Source organism: Pseudopipra pipra, chromosome 2, assembly GCF_036250125.1.
Source record: "Pseudopipra pipra isolate bDixPip1 chromosome 2, bDixPip1.hap1, whole genome shotgun sequence".
In the NCBI taxonomy this organism is placed as follows: Eukaryota; Metazoa; Chordata; class Aves; order Passeriformes; family Pipridae; genus Pseudopipra; species Pseudopipra pipra.
The window spans coordinates 62,572,003-62,592,259 of NC_087550.1; the positions used below are offsets into that span (position 1 = coordinate 62,572,003).

At 41.7% G+C, this 20,257-nt stretch overlaps 1 protein-coding gene across 8 annotated transcripts in view; it reads right to left on the reverse strand.

Annotated features, from left to right (window-relative positions):
* Positions 1-2,949: 2,949 nt before the first annotated feature.
* The window catches only part of CAB39L (calcium binding protein 39 like), a 62,732-nt gene continuing 45,424 nt past the window's right edge, over positions 2,950-20,257 (reverse strand). For all 8 annotated transcript variants that reach the window (XM_064647330.1, XM_064647325.1, XM_064647329.1 and 5 more), the window contains 5 exons: positions 16,303-16,471; positions 12,837-12,896; positions 11,230-11,295; positions 10,427-10,570; positions 2,950-3,179 (listed from right to left, as the gene is read on the reverse strand). In XM_064647330.1, coding sequence (XP_064503400.1) covers positions 3,000-3,179; positions 10,427-10,570; positions 11,230-11,295; positions 12,837-12,896; positions 16,303-16,471 — 619 coding nt within the window. In that variant the 3' untranslated portion in view covers positions 2,950-2,999. The remainder of the gene's footprint in view (positions 3,180-10,426; positions 10,571-11,229; positions 11,296-12,836; positions 12,897-16,302; positions 16,472-20,257) is intronic.

Here is a 20,257-nt window from a genome sequence, read left to right on the forward strand (position 1 = left end):
TTGTACACTGCGTGTTGGCAGAGATCCATTCATACGATCCAAACTCCCCTGAGTCTGGGAAGGAAGAGGAGAGGCTGCAGACCAAGCATCCCCAGCTTCTTTCTCTCTCTGGATTACAACCTTTTTTCCTGTCCTCACTCTGATGAACTGTGTCCTGCAATCACACAGCTCCCTCAGATAGTAATTTCAGATAAATTGTGAGTTCCTGCTGGGAGGACTCCCTTAGGCAGAAGAATCACCTTGACTGAATGCACCAAAGGAAACTGGGAGTTCTGTGGTTATATCAAAGTCGCACTAGAAAAGACCTCATTTTCATTTAATTAGGGATGTGTCCCCATCTGCTGTGAAATATTATTATGGTGCTTAATTTCATCTTCACCTTTTCTTTTGCTTTTGATTCTTTCAAAGACCTAAGCAAGCTGAGCCTGGGGAAGACTCAGTTACTTCAAGATGTGTTGGCAATATCTACTTCAGGACTGGCTTCTTGTAAAATAAGCTGCAAGGAGCCTGGAAAGTGTAATTTTACTGTAAGACCACGCCTTTTTCCCCCTCTCTCTTGCAGACACACACACAACTTTTTCAAAGTTTTCCTTACCACTTACTCATGTGGTCCAATGACTGCTTGCCCTGGAAAACGCTGCCCTCACAGGGATGGGGCCCAACGCCCTGTTCCCCATTGGCCTTGCACATCTCTGCCTGCACAAACACCAGGGTGTCACTTCACTCCTCATATTACAGCCAGGTTTGTATGCCTTCAAGTGCTCCATGTCCAGGCCATGCAGAAAAGAGCAGCTCACAGCACTGACCCCTCACTCTCTGGGCACCTCTGTGGGGGTCACATTCACTTTGTCAAGGACAGGCATTCCTCAGCAACACTCCATTAGATGCTTTTTCCGAGCACCAGCTGGAAGCCCCGTGTTCTCATGTGACTCCAGGGGCTGAGGCAATGGACACGTGTCTCTTTGTTAAACCAGCCTTGGAGACCAGCCCCACCCCAGGAGCTCAGAGCACAGCCAAGCACTCTTCAGATTCAGGCTCCAAATGTCAGAGGATCAAACTTAAATCACTGGCTCCGAGGACTGTGATTCTGGAGATGGTCCCTCAACGACCCACGAGCGACCACTGACAGCGAGCACCACCCATGGGGCTGGAGGTGCAGCTTGTGGTCAGGCTAACCTGGGCTGGGGTCGCCAGCCCCCTGCCAGCCAGGGCTGCAGAAGTGATGCTTCAAAGTGCATTGAGCTCCAAAGGCAGTGCTGCTCATCTCTCTCCATCTGCTGAAACCAGTTGGCAAAGGAGGGAAGGAATTAAGCACTGCATGGAGTCTGGCTACCCAGAAAGACAAGAGAAAAAAACCCCACAGGGATAGAAATAAAGGGTGATCAGTAATCATGCCTTTAATAGCTTGTAATTTTTTTTTAATTCCAGGCAACTAAGATGTATATTTGTTGTGTGTATCTGACATCTGAAAAAAAAAATGAGTCCACAATCTCTTCCACTTCTTCCCTTTTCTAAAGCACAAAAATTAAAGTATCAGTCACCCCAATATACCACAGTTTAATGAAAGAAAAGGGATCATTCTGTTTTAACAATTCAGTGTCACCTTTTATCTGAAGCACTAGCTAGAGTTTTAGCTAAAGAACTGCCAGAAAAATTCAAGAAATTTCCACTCCCTGCTCTCAAACTCCACTTCCTAATAAAGCCTCAAAGTAACATTTTCCTGCTAGAAAACAAAAGACCCCAAAAACTCTTCCAACACACGGGAAACACTGTCTGTACCACAGAGCTTATTAAACTTAAAACATTAGCAGTGCAACAATTTCCCATTCTACAACTTTAATGCAGAACCTGAATTCACGTCAGGATGAGCAAGGACAGAAAACGCCAGACTATAAGTAGCCTTTGGTGCCTGGGGCTGCTAAATGGCCTCCTACCCTTGATTTTGATATCCAGTAAATGCTCTGAGCTTTGAAAGCACCTGCAGGCTTGGGGACCTCAGCCCACTCAGGGGTTCAGGATGACACCTTTTCAGCATCCCCTTGGTGAACTCAGCTCAACCCCACCTTGCACAGACAGGACTGGAATTCAGACGGGAAGACACTGAGGACCCTCCTCTCTCACTGGTGCTGGGGCTCAGCACTTAGCATGATTCAGCTGAGCAGCTCTGGCCACGACCCCATATTCTCTGCTATTGCTGGTTTCCATAGATGCAGGATCTTTATTGGCAATAGAGCACAGCCTTGATGGCGGGGGGTTGCTCTTGCCTTCTTCCCACTGTGGGGTACATGGGCTCCTCATCAGACTGCTTGGGAGCTGATGGGATTGGCCTGTGCTCTAACAAAAGATAGATCACATACAGGGAAATGGGAGCCAGGCAGAAACAGCTCAACTGGCTGATGTATCCATCTGTTCCACAGTACTGAATAGGAAACCTCTGATCTAGGGAAAAACAAAACTTAAAAGAATACAAAACGAAGCAAAAACGTGACCTTTACTGCTTTTTCATCTCCCTCTGTTCTGACTAAAGGACTTGACCTACAAGTGCAGCTAACTCCAGAGACGAAGGTACTCTTTCACAGTCTTGTGTGTGTGTGCAGCGCTAGAAGCAAGTCACAATGACAGGTGTGAAGGAACAACGTTGCAGTCCTCAGAAGACCTGCTCTGTGCACTTGCCAGCAGCTTGAGTTTGCTGATAAAGTTAAGCAAAGAGGTTCATTCTTCTTAAGCACAAATGAAAGTCTGTCACACCAGCTTCTATTACAGAGAGATTCTACACTGACATAAATAATTATAGTCTTGATTAAAAATAATATATTATTCTAGATTTTTGGTTTTTTAGTTCTCATGTAAAACCCCTATATTCTTGACATCTAGGAACAAAGACAAAATAAAAACCAGGCACTTTTTGTGCCTTCTCAAGCACTATTGTGGTGTTTAAGGGACACAGAGGAAGTTAACAACTCAGTTTAATGTCTACAGTGGAAAACAAGAGGAGTTCTTCATGCTGTCGGCTTTTTCAAGTCTCGGATTTGCTTAATCAGGTAGTTCTTCTCATCAGTGAATTGTTCGTCGTCAGTCCTCTCTTTCTGGAAATTGCTCAGAAACTCAATTAGCTTGGGTTGGTTTTTCAACAGGATCTCCACAATAGGCTGTGTTTTGTTTGGACTGGCCACAAAAACCTAACATGCAAACAAAATCAGGCATAGAGAGACAGTGAGGGGGTGGGGACAGAGAGAAAGAGAGAAGAACATCAGTGACAACATACCCATAAAGTTATTTTCTAACAAGTCAGCTGAAGGCTGGCAGGCAGATACTCTGCTGCTACACACCTTGTCCCAAGGCAGACAGAGAGGAGTTCAAACATGTTGGTTCAAGAGCAAATTGAAGCAAAGCTATGCCCATGTGTGGTATCGCTTCCCTTTCATTTTGCTCTTTGTTGATAAAAACTTTTGATTGTAAACCCAGCTGTCAATTGTAAACCCAAGCTATCAATTCCCAGCCTCTTCCACCCACAAGACAAAGACATAGAAATTAATTATCAGAAGGATGGAAAAGCTTTGTGTCAGTATTGATATCATTTCCATATTAAACCAGGCCTAAAATTAGACTTGCCAGCTTTGTTTTGGTTTGGAAAAATATGTCAGAGGCCCAACTTCCCTCTGCCTAATCCATTCATGGGAGCGTGGAAACTTACAGCAGCAGGAGCAGGATGGTGTGCTCGGCACCTTCTCGGCCCTCACTGAGCAGTGGAGGTTGGCGATGGAGGGAGGTGACTTGAGACACAGAGGCTCACCGGGCACAGCCAGCCCAGCACTGGGGACTTACTGGTCCTCTGCAATAGTAGGTTTTAAGGATAAACCTACCCATGCTCTGATTTTTTCCCCTGTAATCCCAAAAAGCTGCAGTTTTCCAGCTCTGAATATTATCCCTTACACTGCAACACCGTTTCTTTAAGTTTTTCCCCTGCGTTAAGCGCCGGCTGAGGATGGTAAACCTAAGGCTGGTTGCAAAGGCCAGTGGTGCTGAGCTCTATTTTCAGGGATCTCAGCCTGCAGAGATGTGGCCTCTGCAGACATCAGCCAGGAGGGGCAGGTGAGGCGGGGGGCTTGCGGTGGGAACACACGTGCAGCAACCCTGGGAGGAGTTCCCACATCTGGCTCGCACCGAGGTTACCATGGCTGGTCAACAAAACACCGCCTGAGCGCTTGTGCAACGACGGAAATAACTTCAGTTGTTCTCTACCCGATGAGAAGAAACTAAGGATGGACAGAACTGGAAAGCACCCAGTTTCCCTCCAAGCCTGTCCAAACCAGAATGAAAACAAACATCTGCTGACAGCACAGAATGGCATGTTGTCTGTCCGAGAGCAGGGGCACCACCGCTGGCCCAGCCACGGAGCTGATGGCTCCAGACCTGGGGGCCTCTTCCACGGATTTATTTATCTCCACTGAGGTCGTGCCCACATGAGAACCTGGGCCACGTCCAGCTGCACAGGGAGGAGCTGTGCTGCGTGAGGAGGAACACACACACTGCTGGGGGCCTGCCTTACAGCCCCTTGCCCCCAGAAACAACACCTGGTACAGCCTGGGGCAGGGTTCAGACTGGACCCGCTGTCAGGCTTCATACATTACAATAAGAGGATGTTCCACACTACCGCTTGTATCAAGTGCCACATGAGGAGAATGTGTGGAAGGAGTGGGGTTCAACACACATCAACAGTGCCACACAGTATTTCTGCCCAAACAGGAAGGTAAGAGTACTTTTTTATTCCATTAAGGTGAGGCAAAGCATCTACTCTTAAACCCTGGCATCCTGATGTTGTAACAGCCCTAACCTCTGCCTATGCTTTTATCTCCTCTGGATCCCTCCTCCTCAGGCTGGTCCCTAGGAGTCTCTGCTTCAAGGTGCTCTGCAGAAAGAACTGCAACCTCTGCTATGCTGGGCGAACACTTCCAGACTCCAAGTGTACTTACTACAAAGTTTTCCTTGATCCAGTGGCCAGATTGTGGTAGATACTGTGACAGCACAGTATCTACAGTTATTCACACAGGCCTCCTCACCCTTCTCTGATTATCCTGAGCTATAATCCCATATAATTCCTTTTTTACTCCTACTTGCCACTTTAAACTTCTCAAGAGTAGCACCAACAGCCTCCACTTTCAAGGACCCCTTCAGAGCACCCATTCTGGAAAACAGCTCTCCTGCACAATGTCCCAGGTACTCAGAAGGCAGTTTTGTACCAGGGACACACCAATCCCTGGGTGTGATGGGTGGGACAGCCAGTTTACAGCTCTCACTACACCTGATGGACTGTCAACAACTAAGTGTTCTGTTGCTGCCTGCAGCACATGAAAGCAGGATCTCCTCCTTTGCAAATAACTTTGATACACTGCTGTTGATGTATTGGTTCCCCCTAGACTGGGATAAAAAGGGTCTGGGGATGTACATCACTACTGAACATACTTTACAGCTTTCCAGCCTGTGCTTTACCTAGGGAATCTTGAAATCTCATGTGTACAGATGTTTGGCTCAGCTAAGACTGCAGCAGTTCATATTCTCAGCTGGAGCTGCTCTAGGATGCAGCTCCCCATGTGCTGACCTACAGTAGGTGATCACGCTGATGGAGACTGGATACTCCCAGGATTTGGACTATGATAAGCCCCCAGTCATCTGGACAAGCTTCCTTTGAGAAAAGCAGGATGTAAGCCTACAGGCAGGGATAAAGAAAGTAACTGTTTACAGATCTTTATTAAAAGTTTTTAATTTTGGAGTTCAGTTCCACCTTGGTGACCAGGAGAAGAAAACCATCAAGTATGCTGGCAGGACCCACATGTTCAAAAATAATCTGATGATGCAAATGGAAGCCATTAAAGAAGGCCTGACCTTGAAGTGCTAAACATCTTCCTTCAATGAATATTAGGCCTCTCTAATATTTGTCCATAAATAGAGGTGAAGGGTGACTCAAAATGAAGAAATCTAAATAATTCTTCCTGTAAAAGCTATCTGCTCTTCAAACAGAACTGGAAGGTTAGTGGTAAACCTAGTAAATAGCATTGCATATTGGTCCTACCACTGGTATTACCATAGCAAATAATTAAAGAACTTAGTTTAATAGAAGCCATCACATCCTGTTTATCTTCCTGCTTGAATATTTATAGATTATAATCTTCCCCTTGCAAAACTGGCAAACTGAACATTCAAACAAAGATCATCTCAACTGCCAGTCTTGCTCAGTGTCAACAGGGACTCACTCGTAAAGAGAGAATGTTCAAGGACCAGAAAATTCCTGAAATGTTATTCAATACTTTAGCTGAGCAAACAAAATCAATTCTACCAGTATCAACTGATCAGCTTCACATAGCCCAGGAGTAGGACCACCATGAGACTTTAAAAAGAGTCCCCCTCATTCAGAACTCTGTATGGTCATAGAGGGAGAGATCAATCCCTAAAATAGAAATCATTATTAATGCTTTCTGGAATATTTCTACTAAAATGAAGTTGAACATAACCACAGAGAAATTAGTTTCACCTGTAGTTTTATTATGAAAGAGTGAGTGTTCTAGAGCACTAAATTCAGATAGCTGAGAGAGATGGAGACCCAAAATAAAGAGAGCACTCATATAAAAATTCCAACTCTAAATACAGCTGTTTTGGCACAGTTCTGTTTTGTGAATATTTGCAAAGTGGAACAGTTCCTATCTTCTCCATTAAAAGTCATACTGTATTTCTTCAAACAAACATCAAAATTACATGATTAGAGACTTTGACCTTATTTCCTTACAATTAATAACCAGGCATTACCATCCTCTGGGACTACAGCAGAGCAAAAGTGATTACAGAGGTTGGATGCCCTGGACTGAGTATTTTAAAACTTACTCTGGGGTCATGCACAATCTTACTGTCAGGAAACTGCACAGAAGAGCCTTACGATTTGTGTTGCTTGTAGCACAATGCTTTGCATAATAATTCCTGCCCTTTAAGCTCTCCAGCTAAGAAACAGAGAGGACACATCCCCACAAATGTGGTTTCAGCTTCATACCAAGAGGAAACTGCTGGTATAGTCAAATTACGTGAGGCCATTTGCAGAGTAAGCTGCAGGAGGTAGCTCGTAATGTGCATGAAAGAGAATGGAAAAATTAAACTAAGGTCACAAAACACAGTGTACCCATTCTATTTTTAGATTTAAACAGTAAAATATATCTTGCTAAATGTCTGCTTAAGAATGAGAAAGTTGCATAATCCCAGTTCACTGCTACAGGGTGTTTTCCTCAAAATAATCTAATTGTTTACGTGAAAGCCAAGAGAGCTTGTTGTTAACTTTTATTTGTAAATATGTAAGGTCAAAGGAATACCTGCACTGCATTCACCTACATCTGACAGATTTGGTCTTCCCTCCAAACAGGCAAATTCCAAGTAGGCTCCACTACTCAAACATATCACAAACCCATCACAGAAGCTGGAGAGCCCTTTCCAATACTTGGGAAGTCTTCAGTGTGTCTGTGTTCAAGACTGAAATCACTGCAGAGAAGAACCGGGGACTCTTATAAGCCTACAACTCTAGGCAACCCCCTTGGACTATTTATGGAGGAGGAGGGAAGGGGGTGAGGTGTGTTAGCCTTTCACAGTGATTAAATACTGGGTAATCCTCGTGCATACATTGTCTGGGACATCCAGCTCTACAAAGCAGCTGCAGACATTCAGGATGGTGCTGAAAGTTAGAAGCTCCATTTTGCTCAGGGAAAAGGAAGAGAAGGAGCTGGAGTTAGTAGGAAAATCAGGCATCTCCACAGTGGAGAATGGAAAGAGGCACTGCAAGTGGGCAGTCTGTTTGTCTTCATTTTCCCGCCCAAAGCAACCTGGATGAATGAAATATTGTCAGAACTTGGGGGTATTGGCTTGTTCAGCCACAAAATGTTCCTGCAAAGTAAGTTTGCACTAGAAGTACTCATCATTTTAATCCCTCTTACAGTTTCAAATCTTTAATAATTAGAAATTGCCTCAGGGAGTAAGAGTCATAAGCCTTTTTTTGGGTCAGCTGGGGCATGGGAGTGTTGGAATCTGGATGCTTACAAAACAAACACTTTTTCATTCCTACTGTGTCTAACTGGTGAAACATCTAAATCAGGTAATTTAAACCCAAATCTTTTGGCAGCTCAGACAGAGTAGCAAGTATCTACTTCTCAGCAGACCTTGATTCCAAATCACTGTGGTTAGTCTACTGTAATTTCAGCCAAGACTGCACAGGTATTTTGCAAGCATAACTTAAAAATGTAGGCACAGTTTAAAATTTATGAGATTAAAGCTGAGGACAAGATTCCTCTCCCAGTTACATTAACATGGAATTATTACAGCTGACAAGAGAACCTGGCTGAGGGACACAAATCCAGAAACAGAAGGCAGGGACACTGCAGAACAGGGCACAAACAGTCAGTCTCTTAAATATTTAAGGATTTCCTTCAGTAGTTCTCAAATTGAGTTAGAACTCAATTTAAGAAGTTAAATCAGAGGGAAAAGATCTTCTCTGATCCTCTCTACAAAGCTAATTCACAATGTGATTTTCTATGACATAGCCTGTAATGACCCTTGCCCCCTCGGGAGAAGCTGAATGCTTCCACATCCAGGGAACCCAGATCCTTAGCGAGGAGGATCCTAAAAGGGGAGCTCTGCTGCACCTCTACAGTTACTCTCATGTGCTGTTGGTGGTTACAAACAAGCCACTTCCAGCTGATCAGCCTCTGCTCTGAGTCTGCAGTTTCCCCACAACGAGCACGGTGCGTGTGAGGCAGCGTGAGGAATGCCATGGCACCGCTGAAATGCTGCTGATTGGTACCACCGGAAAAAAACCAACAGCATCCCACTGAGCTGAGTATCTCAGGACAGAGCTTGGCCCTCCCTTTGAACTGAAGAGACACAATGTCACTGCTGCTCCCTCTTTGTTTTGCTGGGCACTCCAAGGTCCAAGCATTATGTCTACCTGGCAGCAACTGCTAGCGGTCAAGCAAGGCTGAGCCTGCAATATTCCCACTCTAACTGGAAATGGGATGCAGCATACTGAAAAAGGAAAGGAAGGGAGGAATGAGAAGGCAGAATGGGAGCAACAGCAACGCATGACATGGTTGCACACTGGAATCCTTTCAAGTTATTCCAAGTCCTTTTGAATGCCTCTTAAAATAACTGAAATCAGCCATTCCCAAGGCATGGGTTATGCCTATCATTAATTCAGGAACAGCAACTCATGTGTTTCATAAATAAAAATCTGGCATTTATTCACAGCATGGCTAAGAGAGCACAATCCTCTGATACCTTCCCCTCAAAGACTGCAAGTGTTTGCAGCCTGACTGCTTGCTTATCTTGGAACCACATACCTCTTGATAAGGAAGAAGAGTAGAAGTTACTCACAGTGGTTCAGTTGACTACGGAGGGAGTCAGCAAGGGAATGGCTTACCAAGCTGCTTATTTCAGGAAGGGATTTTTTTTTAATCTTCCTTGAAGATTTTTTCTTTTAGGAAACTAAAAGCTTTTTTGGAGAAGCTGCACATTCTCTAAGCCTCCACACTGAAGATCTGAAAGCTTTTTTTCCAAAGCAGAAGCACAAAACTCAACAAGTCACCCTGAATTTCTGGAGGGTCATGTAGCTTTTTTTGCAATCTTTTGGTGTGATCTGGTATCTTTCGTAACCACCTCTGGGAAGGGATATCTTTACAGGCTCAATTTCTTTTCTGAAAATCATTACTAATTCTGTTTATAGTTGGAAATTAATGTGTTCATTCCAAATTAAAGTTAGTTTCACATAGTAACAATCCAATTCGCCCTCTGTCCCAGAGCAGAGAACTCTTTGATGGGAATTGGTAAACTTCTCACTTATGAACATTAATCATCATGAAAAAAACCGACATTGATTGGGTTTGATAATTGTTTAAGACCGCATTAACGATATCACTGCAAAACAATGGAAGGATTAAACTCATTTCAAACTTAGATTTACTAAATCTTTTTAATAGCAAAATTTTAAAAGCAAATTGTGTTTGCACTGGTGCATAGCACCAGCACAATCTACTTTTAGTCTTAATTAAGAGTTTTTAGACTTTTTTTTAATCTTTACCCAGAATCACAGGGTAAAATGACCTAAGAGTTGGGGGAAGGTCCCCTGGATACTACTTAAAAGCTGTGTATTTTGTTACTTATAGCTCATCACTACTTGACTGACTACCTTCAGCCCAAACCAAAATGCTGCTGCTTAAGATCTCACTTGAAGGAAGGCAACCAGAAACCAGAGGTTGAGTGATAGAAAGGTTTTCAATTATGGCATTCTCAAAGGCTGGAAGTCACTGTAAACCTCAACTCTTGCCTTATTTTCTGGGCTTTCTCTTGTCCACTTTGAAAGACACTTTTATGACTGCCACCTCTACAGCTCATACTGTCTCACCTTGAACACATGGAATGCTTCAAACTGAATGTTGGGGCTTTTATCTCGCAGCAAGTTCATCATCAGCTTCAGATTTTCTGGTTTGCTAATGTACTTTGTCATGATGGCAAAGTTGTGTCGGTCCAGAATCAGTTCACCCAGCAGCTATAGGCACAATTAGAAAAAAAACACATTTTTTTTTCAGTTCATCACATTATTTTTTAACACAGAGAAAGCAGCAGCATATTTCAGTGTTTCCTTAAGAGGTTTCAATGCCACTACCTTTAAAAAAAAAAAAAGGTAACTAGACTTGTTATCATGCAGTTGGTTACTTAATGCCCAGTAATGCTCATCTTCTAAATGCTACAGAGAGGAGAGAGATCCTGCATATGGGCTGGGTGTAGCAGGAGCTGGTGTGAGCAGTTAGGACAGAAGCAAGTGCAGTGCAGTGTCCCACAAAGACACCTTCATTTCATTCATGTGTTACATTAACACACCTGTCTGATTCCATCTGCAGGTTGTGTCAGACTTGGTGCACCAAACAGAGACTACCATGTTACTCTCAAGTTCATTTCAACTTATGTTCTGAACCAAAGTACACATTTGAGGTCAGATGAAAAATGATAGGGCTTGTTCCATAGAAACGGCCCAATGCTTCACCAGACATCCAGAAAACAAAAGACACTGAGCTCCTGTGCGTTTCAAGAAGAGCATCACAATCTTTAGTTCTTTTTTGTTAGAAAAACAGCTGCTCCACTGAGATACCTTGATATTTTGCATAACATGGAGTACATATTGAGGAGGAAAGCGCTCCAAGCCTTTACCTTCAAAGATTGTCTCTTTGTCACGTAATTCTCAGAGTTGAGGAGTTTTTCATAATCCTCAAAGATCTAGAGTAACAAGAAAACACAAATGCATCAGATTCATGTCCACTTTTGCTCCTCTTGGTCCTTGCCACCCCAGAGGAGCAGCAGAGGCCACAGCAGTGCCACCCTCTAACATTTCACTGCAATGCCAGGCCTTTTTCCTTGGCTAGTTGTCATCCAGTGAGTTAATGCCCAGATACACTCCTCTTCCAAGTACTGCAGAGGGGGATACCACATATGGACTGGATGTAACAGGGGCTGGCATGAGCCAACTAGGACAGAAGTAATCCAGAGCCTGTACAGCCTTCTCTTACAGAAGGGTGAATGTGCTGCCAGGACACGTGGGTCTAGCATGTAATGTCCACTCACTCATATCGTGGTCATGACTGGGTGTGTGATTTAATACTGTGCCCAAAATGGTGATGGTGCATCCAAAAAGCTCCTTTTGCGAGGTGCCACCTCGCCTGCTTTCAGCACCCTCACTCACTAAAGCCATTTACCCAGTGAGGATCACAGGAGCCGAGCATGTGCTGGCTTTTGCAGGACTGGGCCAAGGGAACCTTGTCGTCAAGAAGACTGAGAGAAAAGGCTACAATATGTCCAAACCATCTACCAAAAAGGTGAAAAAACCCAACACTGCTGTCTGAGAATCACCTGAAAAAAAATGCTCACTTAGGCAATTAATACTTAAAAATTTAAAATGTTAAATAAATGTAAAATGGGGACTGTTCCAGTGCAGTGCTTCAGCATTATGAGAGAAAAGTAGCAGAGACACTAATTTTGCTCCAGTTAAGCAGCATTTGTGACTCAGCAATAATTAGCCTGCTCTTTGTTTAACCTTCTTGGTAACTAGAATGAAAGAAATTTGTCTTTTCACTTTGGCAATGAAATAAAGAATAGCTCAGGTAACATAAGAATATAACCCATAGTAATATAATTCCATGATCTCTATCAGTCCAATTTTAGTTGATTCCAATTGAATTTTTCTGACCCACAACTCTGTCCAAAACAGAGCCAAAAAATCGAAGTGAAAAATGGCAGCTAACCAAAGGACTGATTGCCTTAGGATGGTAACAGGAATATTCAGACCTCAGTCCCTCATTTAGGCACATGTAATTTCCAGTAATGCTAAAAGTTCTTTCAGTAACTCTTCTTCTTTGTCCCAAAATATTATAAATAACACCAGCATGGCCCTATCAGTGCTGGGATATCACAAAGCTGTTTCAAACTGTGCACATTTTTGCCCATGATCTATCTACACATAAAGTTTCAGTTCCATTCATATATGAGGAGATACGATGCACACACAGAGGAATAAAACTTGATTTTAAAGTACGAGTTCTCCTTAAACCTTGGCATGTGTCCCCAAGTGTGTGAAGAGTAACCCCTCTTCACACATTTCACACATCATGCAAGGATTCTGCTCTAGTAAAAAGCAGTATTTAGTTTTGCAGTCATAGGTGACTATTTTATGTCAAAACATGAAACCCTCTGCTATTGAAAGCACGCTTTTTCCAGCTAAGCATGAACAGAAATTAAAAATTTGTTTTAGCATTGGTACTCACCGGATCGTAATTTTGCTCCAGAAATTCTGCCACCAACGATTTGTGTCGTGTTAAGAGGTCCTGGGGAAGAACAGAGAAAGGTTACCTGAGAGAGCGTGCTCATCTGATGGTCCCTTGAGTCTCAAATGTATTTCAGTACTTTTTACCAGAAGGTATTTACAACATGGTTTCTATAGACAACACTGCATTATGTGTTTAGTAGGACTTTTAGGAGAACTCAGTTAATGCTAACAGAATCAATATAAAACTATTCTAATACTCTTTTTTTTTATTCCTGTTTCCCTCCCACCTTTTCTTATGTTCATTGGTCACAGTGCACAATACTTATGCTAAACCAGGTTAGAGGAAAGGAAGACAGTAAACTAACCCTTTATGGAGGGATGAGCTATGGTCTCCAAGCCAAAAGTGACCTACATGCTACCTCATAGCTGGAAACTATGCTAAGCTGGATCAACTGCTATTGCTCATCTCTAAGAATACAACAAGGAAGACTCAAATTCAACTGCCATATATAATAACTAATATATTTTGTTATTTAATAATGAAAGCTAGTCACCAATCTAAGTTAGACATTCCAGGCTCCCTCCCCCTTCAGGCTTCCTCTCCCTCCCTTCCCTCCCCAGGGAAGCAGACTCAGGTAGATGGGATGAATCCCTTCTGCAGATCTTTTTCTGCCCAAAGTTGGCTTACTGACACAAAGTAGTAGCAGACCTTTCAGACAGCTGGATGGGATGCCTCCCATGCTAAAAGACCAACTAATTCAAATTTAAATTAAAAGGAACCTCTGCCACAGAATGGGAATGCTGGTGCTCAGCAACAGAATCTCTTTACTGGATGATTAGCTATGAAACGGAGTGGCCAATGAGAGGCATTTAAGTATGATTTGAACAATAAATGCCTGATGAAGTCCATTCAAGTTGGTATTTTTTTTTGTGAATCAGTTTCTGCTCTCTTTTTCATCCTATTTTCCTTGGTTTCCATCCCCAGTCACAGACTGAAGCTGATGAGGAGCTCAAGCAGATTCACAGACACATCCTCACAAATAAAAAAAAATCTTTACATACTAATCCTTTAATTTATTTTTACCATCAATTATAAGAGGGAAGCAGAGCCCTACAAAACCCAGTGCATGTTTTTAGTACATTCCTTTATTTAGCAGGACTGCAATGATAGCAGTTTCAAAGGCTGAGTGAAACGTGAATCACAGGGCACTTAGGAGGCAAGTACGACATCCTTCAACAGGGGGCACAAATGGAATATAATACAAAATGAGTTTTTCACAGAAAATGACAAGAAAGCCTGGAGCGGCAGTATTCAGTCAGCACTCTTTCCAACTGCTGCTTGCACCCTCCACAGCCAACTTGTATCTCTAAACACACGCGTTTTCCTCTGCATTTTTAACAATTCTGTTTTCTCTCTGCAGTGCACCTGGCTGAATTTAATTAAGAAGTACAGCTCCAGATCATAAAAAATTTCAATACTTCCCTACTATAAATATCCTCAGATTTTAATGCATATTTAATTAAGCCCTCCTCCGGTGCACAGACCATCCAAGGCTTTCAGCTCTGAATCAGACGCCTCGATGGCAACACTACAAACCCAACATGGGGGCAACAGAACCCAAAACATGAGTTCAGTAATCCAGCCAACAAGCAATCATAGCACTTATTTTTCTGGTATTAGAAACGAGGTAGCTCCATATATCATGACTCAATCACTTCCATATCACTTCTTGCTGTTCCAGCTGTTCAGAGTAACAGACAAATAGGAGATGAGATGAGTAGCTGGTTTATTTCCAGAATTGACCATGTATCAGGTGCTAAGAGGAAATTTCAAAAAAAAAACCCAAAACAATGCAGTTTATACATTTCCCCCAAGCATTTTAAAAGGCAGTTTCTGACCTATGTCTGAGGATGAATTGCCCTCATACTCCTCTCTTTCCAGTGTATGTGAGGATGTAGAATTCTATTTTTAAATCCTGCTAAAAATACACTCGGTTCACAGAGGACAGAAGTACTTTCCACAGCTGCAGATCCGTGAACAATCAATCCCTCTTTTTTGGGAGGAGGGTTGTACCAGTTTGCAGTCCTTGCCACAGCTTAACTGACCCTTGTCCCCATTCTGCCTCCTGTTTGGGGTGAAGACTGTCCATCACCAACAACACACTCCGCTGTCAAGCTCAAGGCAGGACCCAGAGAAAAGATGCAAATCTCTTCTGTCAAGCTGCGAACTGAGTGCAGGAGCACTTTTGCTTACCACAGACAAATATTCCTCTGAGCATAGGGTAAAATGCCACAAACAGAAGACTTAAATATCTCAGTTATATTGCATTTTTATAGAGTCCTACACTGTACTATTACTTGTCTGTGCTTCTAGCTAGTTTGATTTTTGTAAGATTTACCTAATGGACACCACAACATTGAAACTTAAAATAAGGGAAAGATGCTGCTATTGATTAGCTGGTGGTGTGAATTGGTAATCCTGCTCAAGTCATTACTGAAGAATGCAAAAAAGACAGGTTTCAGTATACGTGTAATCACTGAGCTGAACTCTAACAATCCTTACAGTTATTCCAAAGGTCTATCTAATCATGTTTCTAATTACCTTTATAAAGAAAGAATAAACAATGTGTTTCTATGACAGCAAGGAGCTCAGTGATAGAAGAAAAAAGGAGTTACATATATATTTAGAAGTGTATTTAACTAAAAAGAATTTTCCCCAGCTTTCTTAAATTGTTTTTCAGAAATAAATAATTCTTCTCTGTACATTAAGCCCATGGCACCAAATTTTGCTCAAAGACTATACTAGTCCCTTAGGGAATGAGGATGGTCACATACAAACTCCAAGAAATTTGGCAGGTTTAACCCAACTTTGTTTTTAATACAAAACAGACTCTATACAGAGTCTATGAAGTTCTTCCACCTACTCAGCTTTTAGCAGTACGGTCCTTACACTGAACCGTGGGTCACAAAAGTAAGACTATGAATACATTGTAAAATAATCAGCAGGCATAGCATTAATCTAGACCTAACTGCTGAACTCAGAAGGGACAGCAAAAATTACAAGGATTTCAAAAGTTACTTTTAAACGATGCCTTCTGTTGTGGTTGGGGTCACAATGGGCTGTGGTTTTGTCTCCAGGGGAAGGTAGGGAAAGAAGAAGGTCATGCACTTTACAGGAACCGTATGTAACATATGATTAATTTGAGTTTTAAACAGCTGCATGAAAGACCTTGGGTTATCAAGATGAAGAACGTTAATTAAATACGTGTTTACATTTGTCTAAAGGTTCTTTGCAGACTTGATCACTGTTGTGAATCCTGTTACAATCAGACCAAGAATTAATTACATCCTTTACTGAACGATAAAAAAGCCACTCAGTTCAAAGCAACACGACACTCAGTGATGACTACTGATGGAGTACCATTTTTAACACAACATTATGGTGCAGGTATTGAATCATTTACCTTGAATGTAGCAAAGGCATCAGAAGCAATATCAAATGTTGACATTTCTACATATTTAAAAAAGTCTCGGAACTGTTCTGAAAAGAGTATGATTTTGGCCAAGGGTTCATGTCGGATACACTCTCTCAGCATAATTCCACAACGTAAGGCAATATTTGGGGATTCATACCTGAAGAATGAAAAGAAACAGAAAATATCGAAACACAGAAGAACAAAGATAAGCAGACACTTTTCTCGCAACAGGGAACTTCATAGCATAAAGAACACACGTGCCAGAGGGTACACAACACACAGAGGGCAGCTCCCAGCCACAGCACTGTACCCAGCTTCAGGACCTCAGTCCAAAGCCAAGGAGCAGATGGCTGCCACAATTTTTCATCACAAACCTCTCTCTTCCCAAGCCAAAACACATTTTGGTGTAAATTTATTTTACACCTCCTCTCTGCAGAAAGACTGTGGGGAGTGTGTAATGTTTCAACAGAGAGCTCCTTCACCCTTTCAGATTTATGAAAAAGCAAAGCCCATACAATATAACAACCTCCCTTTTCAGATTTAATTCTGAGCTCCTCATCTTATCCAAGAAAAATGTAACACCTCATGGCCATCCATCACCTCCCACTGCTCTTCTGGAGGACATTCCTCCAGAGTATTAATGAGGAAGGTAAGAAGAGTCTATCAAGGCAGTCTACACAGGATTAAGCTTTTGGCAGCTCTGAAGATTTTTTTTTTTGCAGTTTATGTGGAATTCTTCTCAATCCCTCCTCTGCAGAGGCTATGACTTTGTTCAGGACACAAGTACACAAGTTCCTCAATTTATAATCCTGTTATGGCACAGGCACTGCAAAAGCCAGGAGCTAGCACACATCTCGATCTTGGGAGAGGAAGGGAAGGGGGAGGCAATTCATATCTTCTTCTGTTTCTATAAAGTCTTGATTTCTTTAAAGCTGAAATTAATCTGAAGCAAAACTGTTAGAAATACATTTTAAAAAAATTGAAGGATTAAATCCAACTTTCTTAAGTCAAGAAAGACTTAAAATGAACTTCTTCCAGTAATCTTTGGTCATGTGAAACTGGTGAAGTCCAAGGGGACAGAAAGCATGCTTCGTTTCAATAAACCGGTTATACTATATCAGAACTGTGTATTATCACCCAGAGCTTATCAGCATCATTTTTCCTTTGCACAATTAATTCCTATCACTAGGCCAAAAGAAATTTAAAAAAAAAGGAAGAAAAACACAAAATGCCATCTGTGCTGTGAGTGGGCCCTCAAATTTACCACCAGCTTGCAATTTAAAAGAATGGTAGTGTTTTCCAAGCATACCAGAGCTGCATACTTCAACCTAGTATCAACAATAGTTGGCTTGATGAAAAATGAATTGCTATTCAGAACAGGCAAATGAAACTTCCCACCCTCAAGGAAATGCAGGCACTCCAACCCCTATTTGTTTTGGTTTGGGGACATTTGCAAACTTGAATTTATAACTCTTTAGACAACGGAAATTCACTGATATATCCCATTGAGGCATCAACTCCATTAACAGGAATACTAATTTTCAAGGAAAAAAGAGGCAGAGTTGCTCCTAGGAGTGCAGCCAGGAAAATATTTAGTAGTTGGCTAATGAATATTTTGGTTGGAATAAAAGCAAATTACATTGTTTCCAACACAATAACTTTTAAAAACATTAAGTATCAACAGAATCATTCTTAGTCAAATGCTCCATTATCTGGAAGTGGGTTATGGACCTTTGGCTGTTCATATAAGCAAGGAAAGTTGGGTTTGGCTCCTGAAATATGCCTGGAAGAAGTTTACAGGCTGCCCAGTCATAACTAGCATGTTCTCTGCACCCACACTTACATGCAAAGCCACCAGGCAGGAACAATAGAAATGTTTTTCAAAATCACTTCTAATGAGCAATTAGTGCTCTATGTTGATGTTTTTCCACAGCAGAAAAAAACCATTGAGTTCTTCTCTGTTTGGATGAACTTACAACCTAAAGAAATCCTCACTCAGTGACTACTGGGGGCAACTAGATAATGAAACAATGGACTTGAAGTATTTCAAAACACTTGCAGTGGAGGTTGAAAGAGGCAAGACAGAGCAGAGACGGATCTCAGTGTAAAGGGAATCATTCTTGCATGGTTAGTGCAGAAGACAGTACAAGGTGAGGAGCTCTAACAGGAGATTAGGAAGGCATCAAGCCTGGGAGACACCAGGTCTTAACAAACAAAAGGGCTTATAAATTTGTCACTAGAGAAAAACAATGCAAGTCTCATAAACAAAGTCCTCAACAGTCACTGTATGGGAGGGAAAAATATTCTAAATTGCAAGGGACCAGAGTTATTTCTGGGCTAATGCAATATGCTGATGCCAGAGAAAAAAACTGGCCCAAATACATCTGGTTCTCTATATGCACCAGACATTCTACTCATTTGAAATCCTATTCATAAAACAAAGCCTGCACACACAGAAAATAAGATACTATTAAACCAAGTCCTCCTGCAGCAGGAAGGTCAAATAACCTACCAAAATGAAAGAAAGTAAAAAAAAAAAGAAAAGTAGGGAACTATGTGCTGTATGTCTTCTGAAGCCAAGAAGCTGGAAGGAAGCAGGCAACAAATAAAACGAAGCCTAAAAGGTAAGAACAGTTATCTAAAGCTGGCACTGCTGCTGCAGTATTAGGCAGGAAATACTGGGTGTGATCTCTGATTCAGGATCCTTCTCACATTAAGCCACAAAAATGCAACCTTTTGCTGTTGGGAACTGTTATGGGGCAGAGGAAACTTTGCATCTAACAGAAGTAAAACTATGAGAAGCCTTCACAATAGTCCTGGGCCATTTCTTCTACAGTCATGCTAGAGACGGGTTTTTTTTTTCTCTCCAGGTAATGTCATGATGTCATGTAACAAAAAGGGAATGGTACAAGTCAGCCAAATCCACTTTCCTTTAAGCAGATTCTGATTTCCTATATTTCATTTAACATTGGATAAATATATATTTATCTAATTAGATAAATATATTTTATCTAATATAAACAATATAATGCATTTAGCATTAAATAAATATGAAAACATCTTCAAGTTACATTTTGAAGTGGTGGTGTCTAACACAAAGTGTGTGTTTCCCAGTTCCCACTGCACACAAGCATTGCACACTGTGGGCATGCAGCAAGTTGTGCATTCAGGGCCTGCCCTTGCTGTAGGCACATAATTCAAGAATCATTTTTAGACAGTCCCAGCAGCAGGACACAGGCAGATAAGGCATCATCATGTTTGACATCACTACGTTGTTCTGCAGTAGCTGCTCAGGCATTACTGTCAGGGCTGGACAGGACTGATTTCTGGACTTCTGCTGATGAATTCAACAGCACTTTCTAACAAGACACTCCAGAAATGGCAATTCTGATACAATGCAGTGCTGCAGAGAGCTAGTCAAGAAATCACGAACCAGGAGCCTGAGGACCAAACTAACACTGACATGCTGCTGCATGCATCAGGGATCTCCAAAAAAGCACCTAAATGATGCCTTTTAAATACATTCATTGAGACAGGTCACTTGCAGTAAAATGTCCATCAGCAGCACATATGCATAACATAAAAACTTTACTATCATCTTAATGTTGTTGGTTGTTACAGACGCCAAAGAAAATCTGGGTCGTGACCTAAAAATATTTTTTATCTTTAAATAAAGCTCATACATATGGTAGCAATACATGCACAACATGCAAAACCAAAATGAGTGAAAAACTGAAAAAGCAAATACAGAGAAAAGGGAAAAAATTATTGAATCTATATATGAAATTGAAGTTGTAACAATGATGGAGAGAATTATCATTACTGTCCCAAAACAACTACTTTGAGGTTTATATAAATGGTGAATTTTAATGAACTAATGAAACCAAAGTCCATTTTAACTAGCTTACTTGTTTTTTTTCTGAGCAAGCCAATGTTTAGTAAC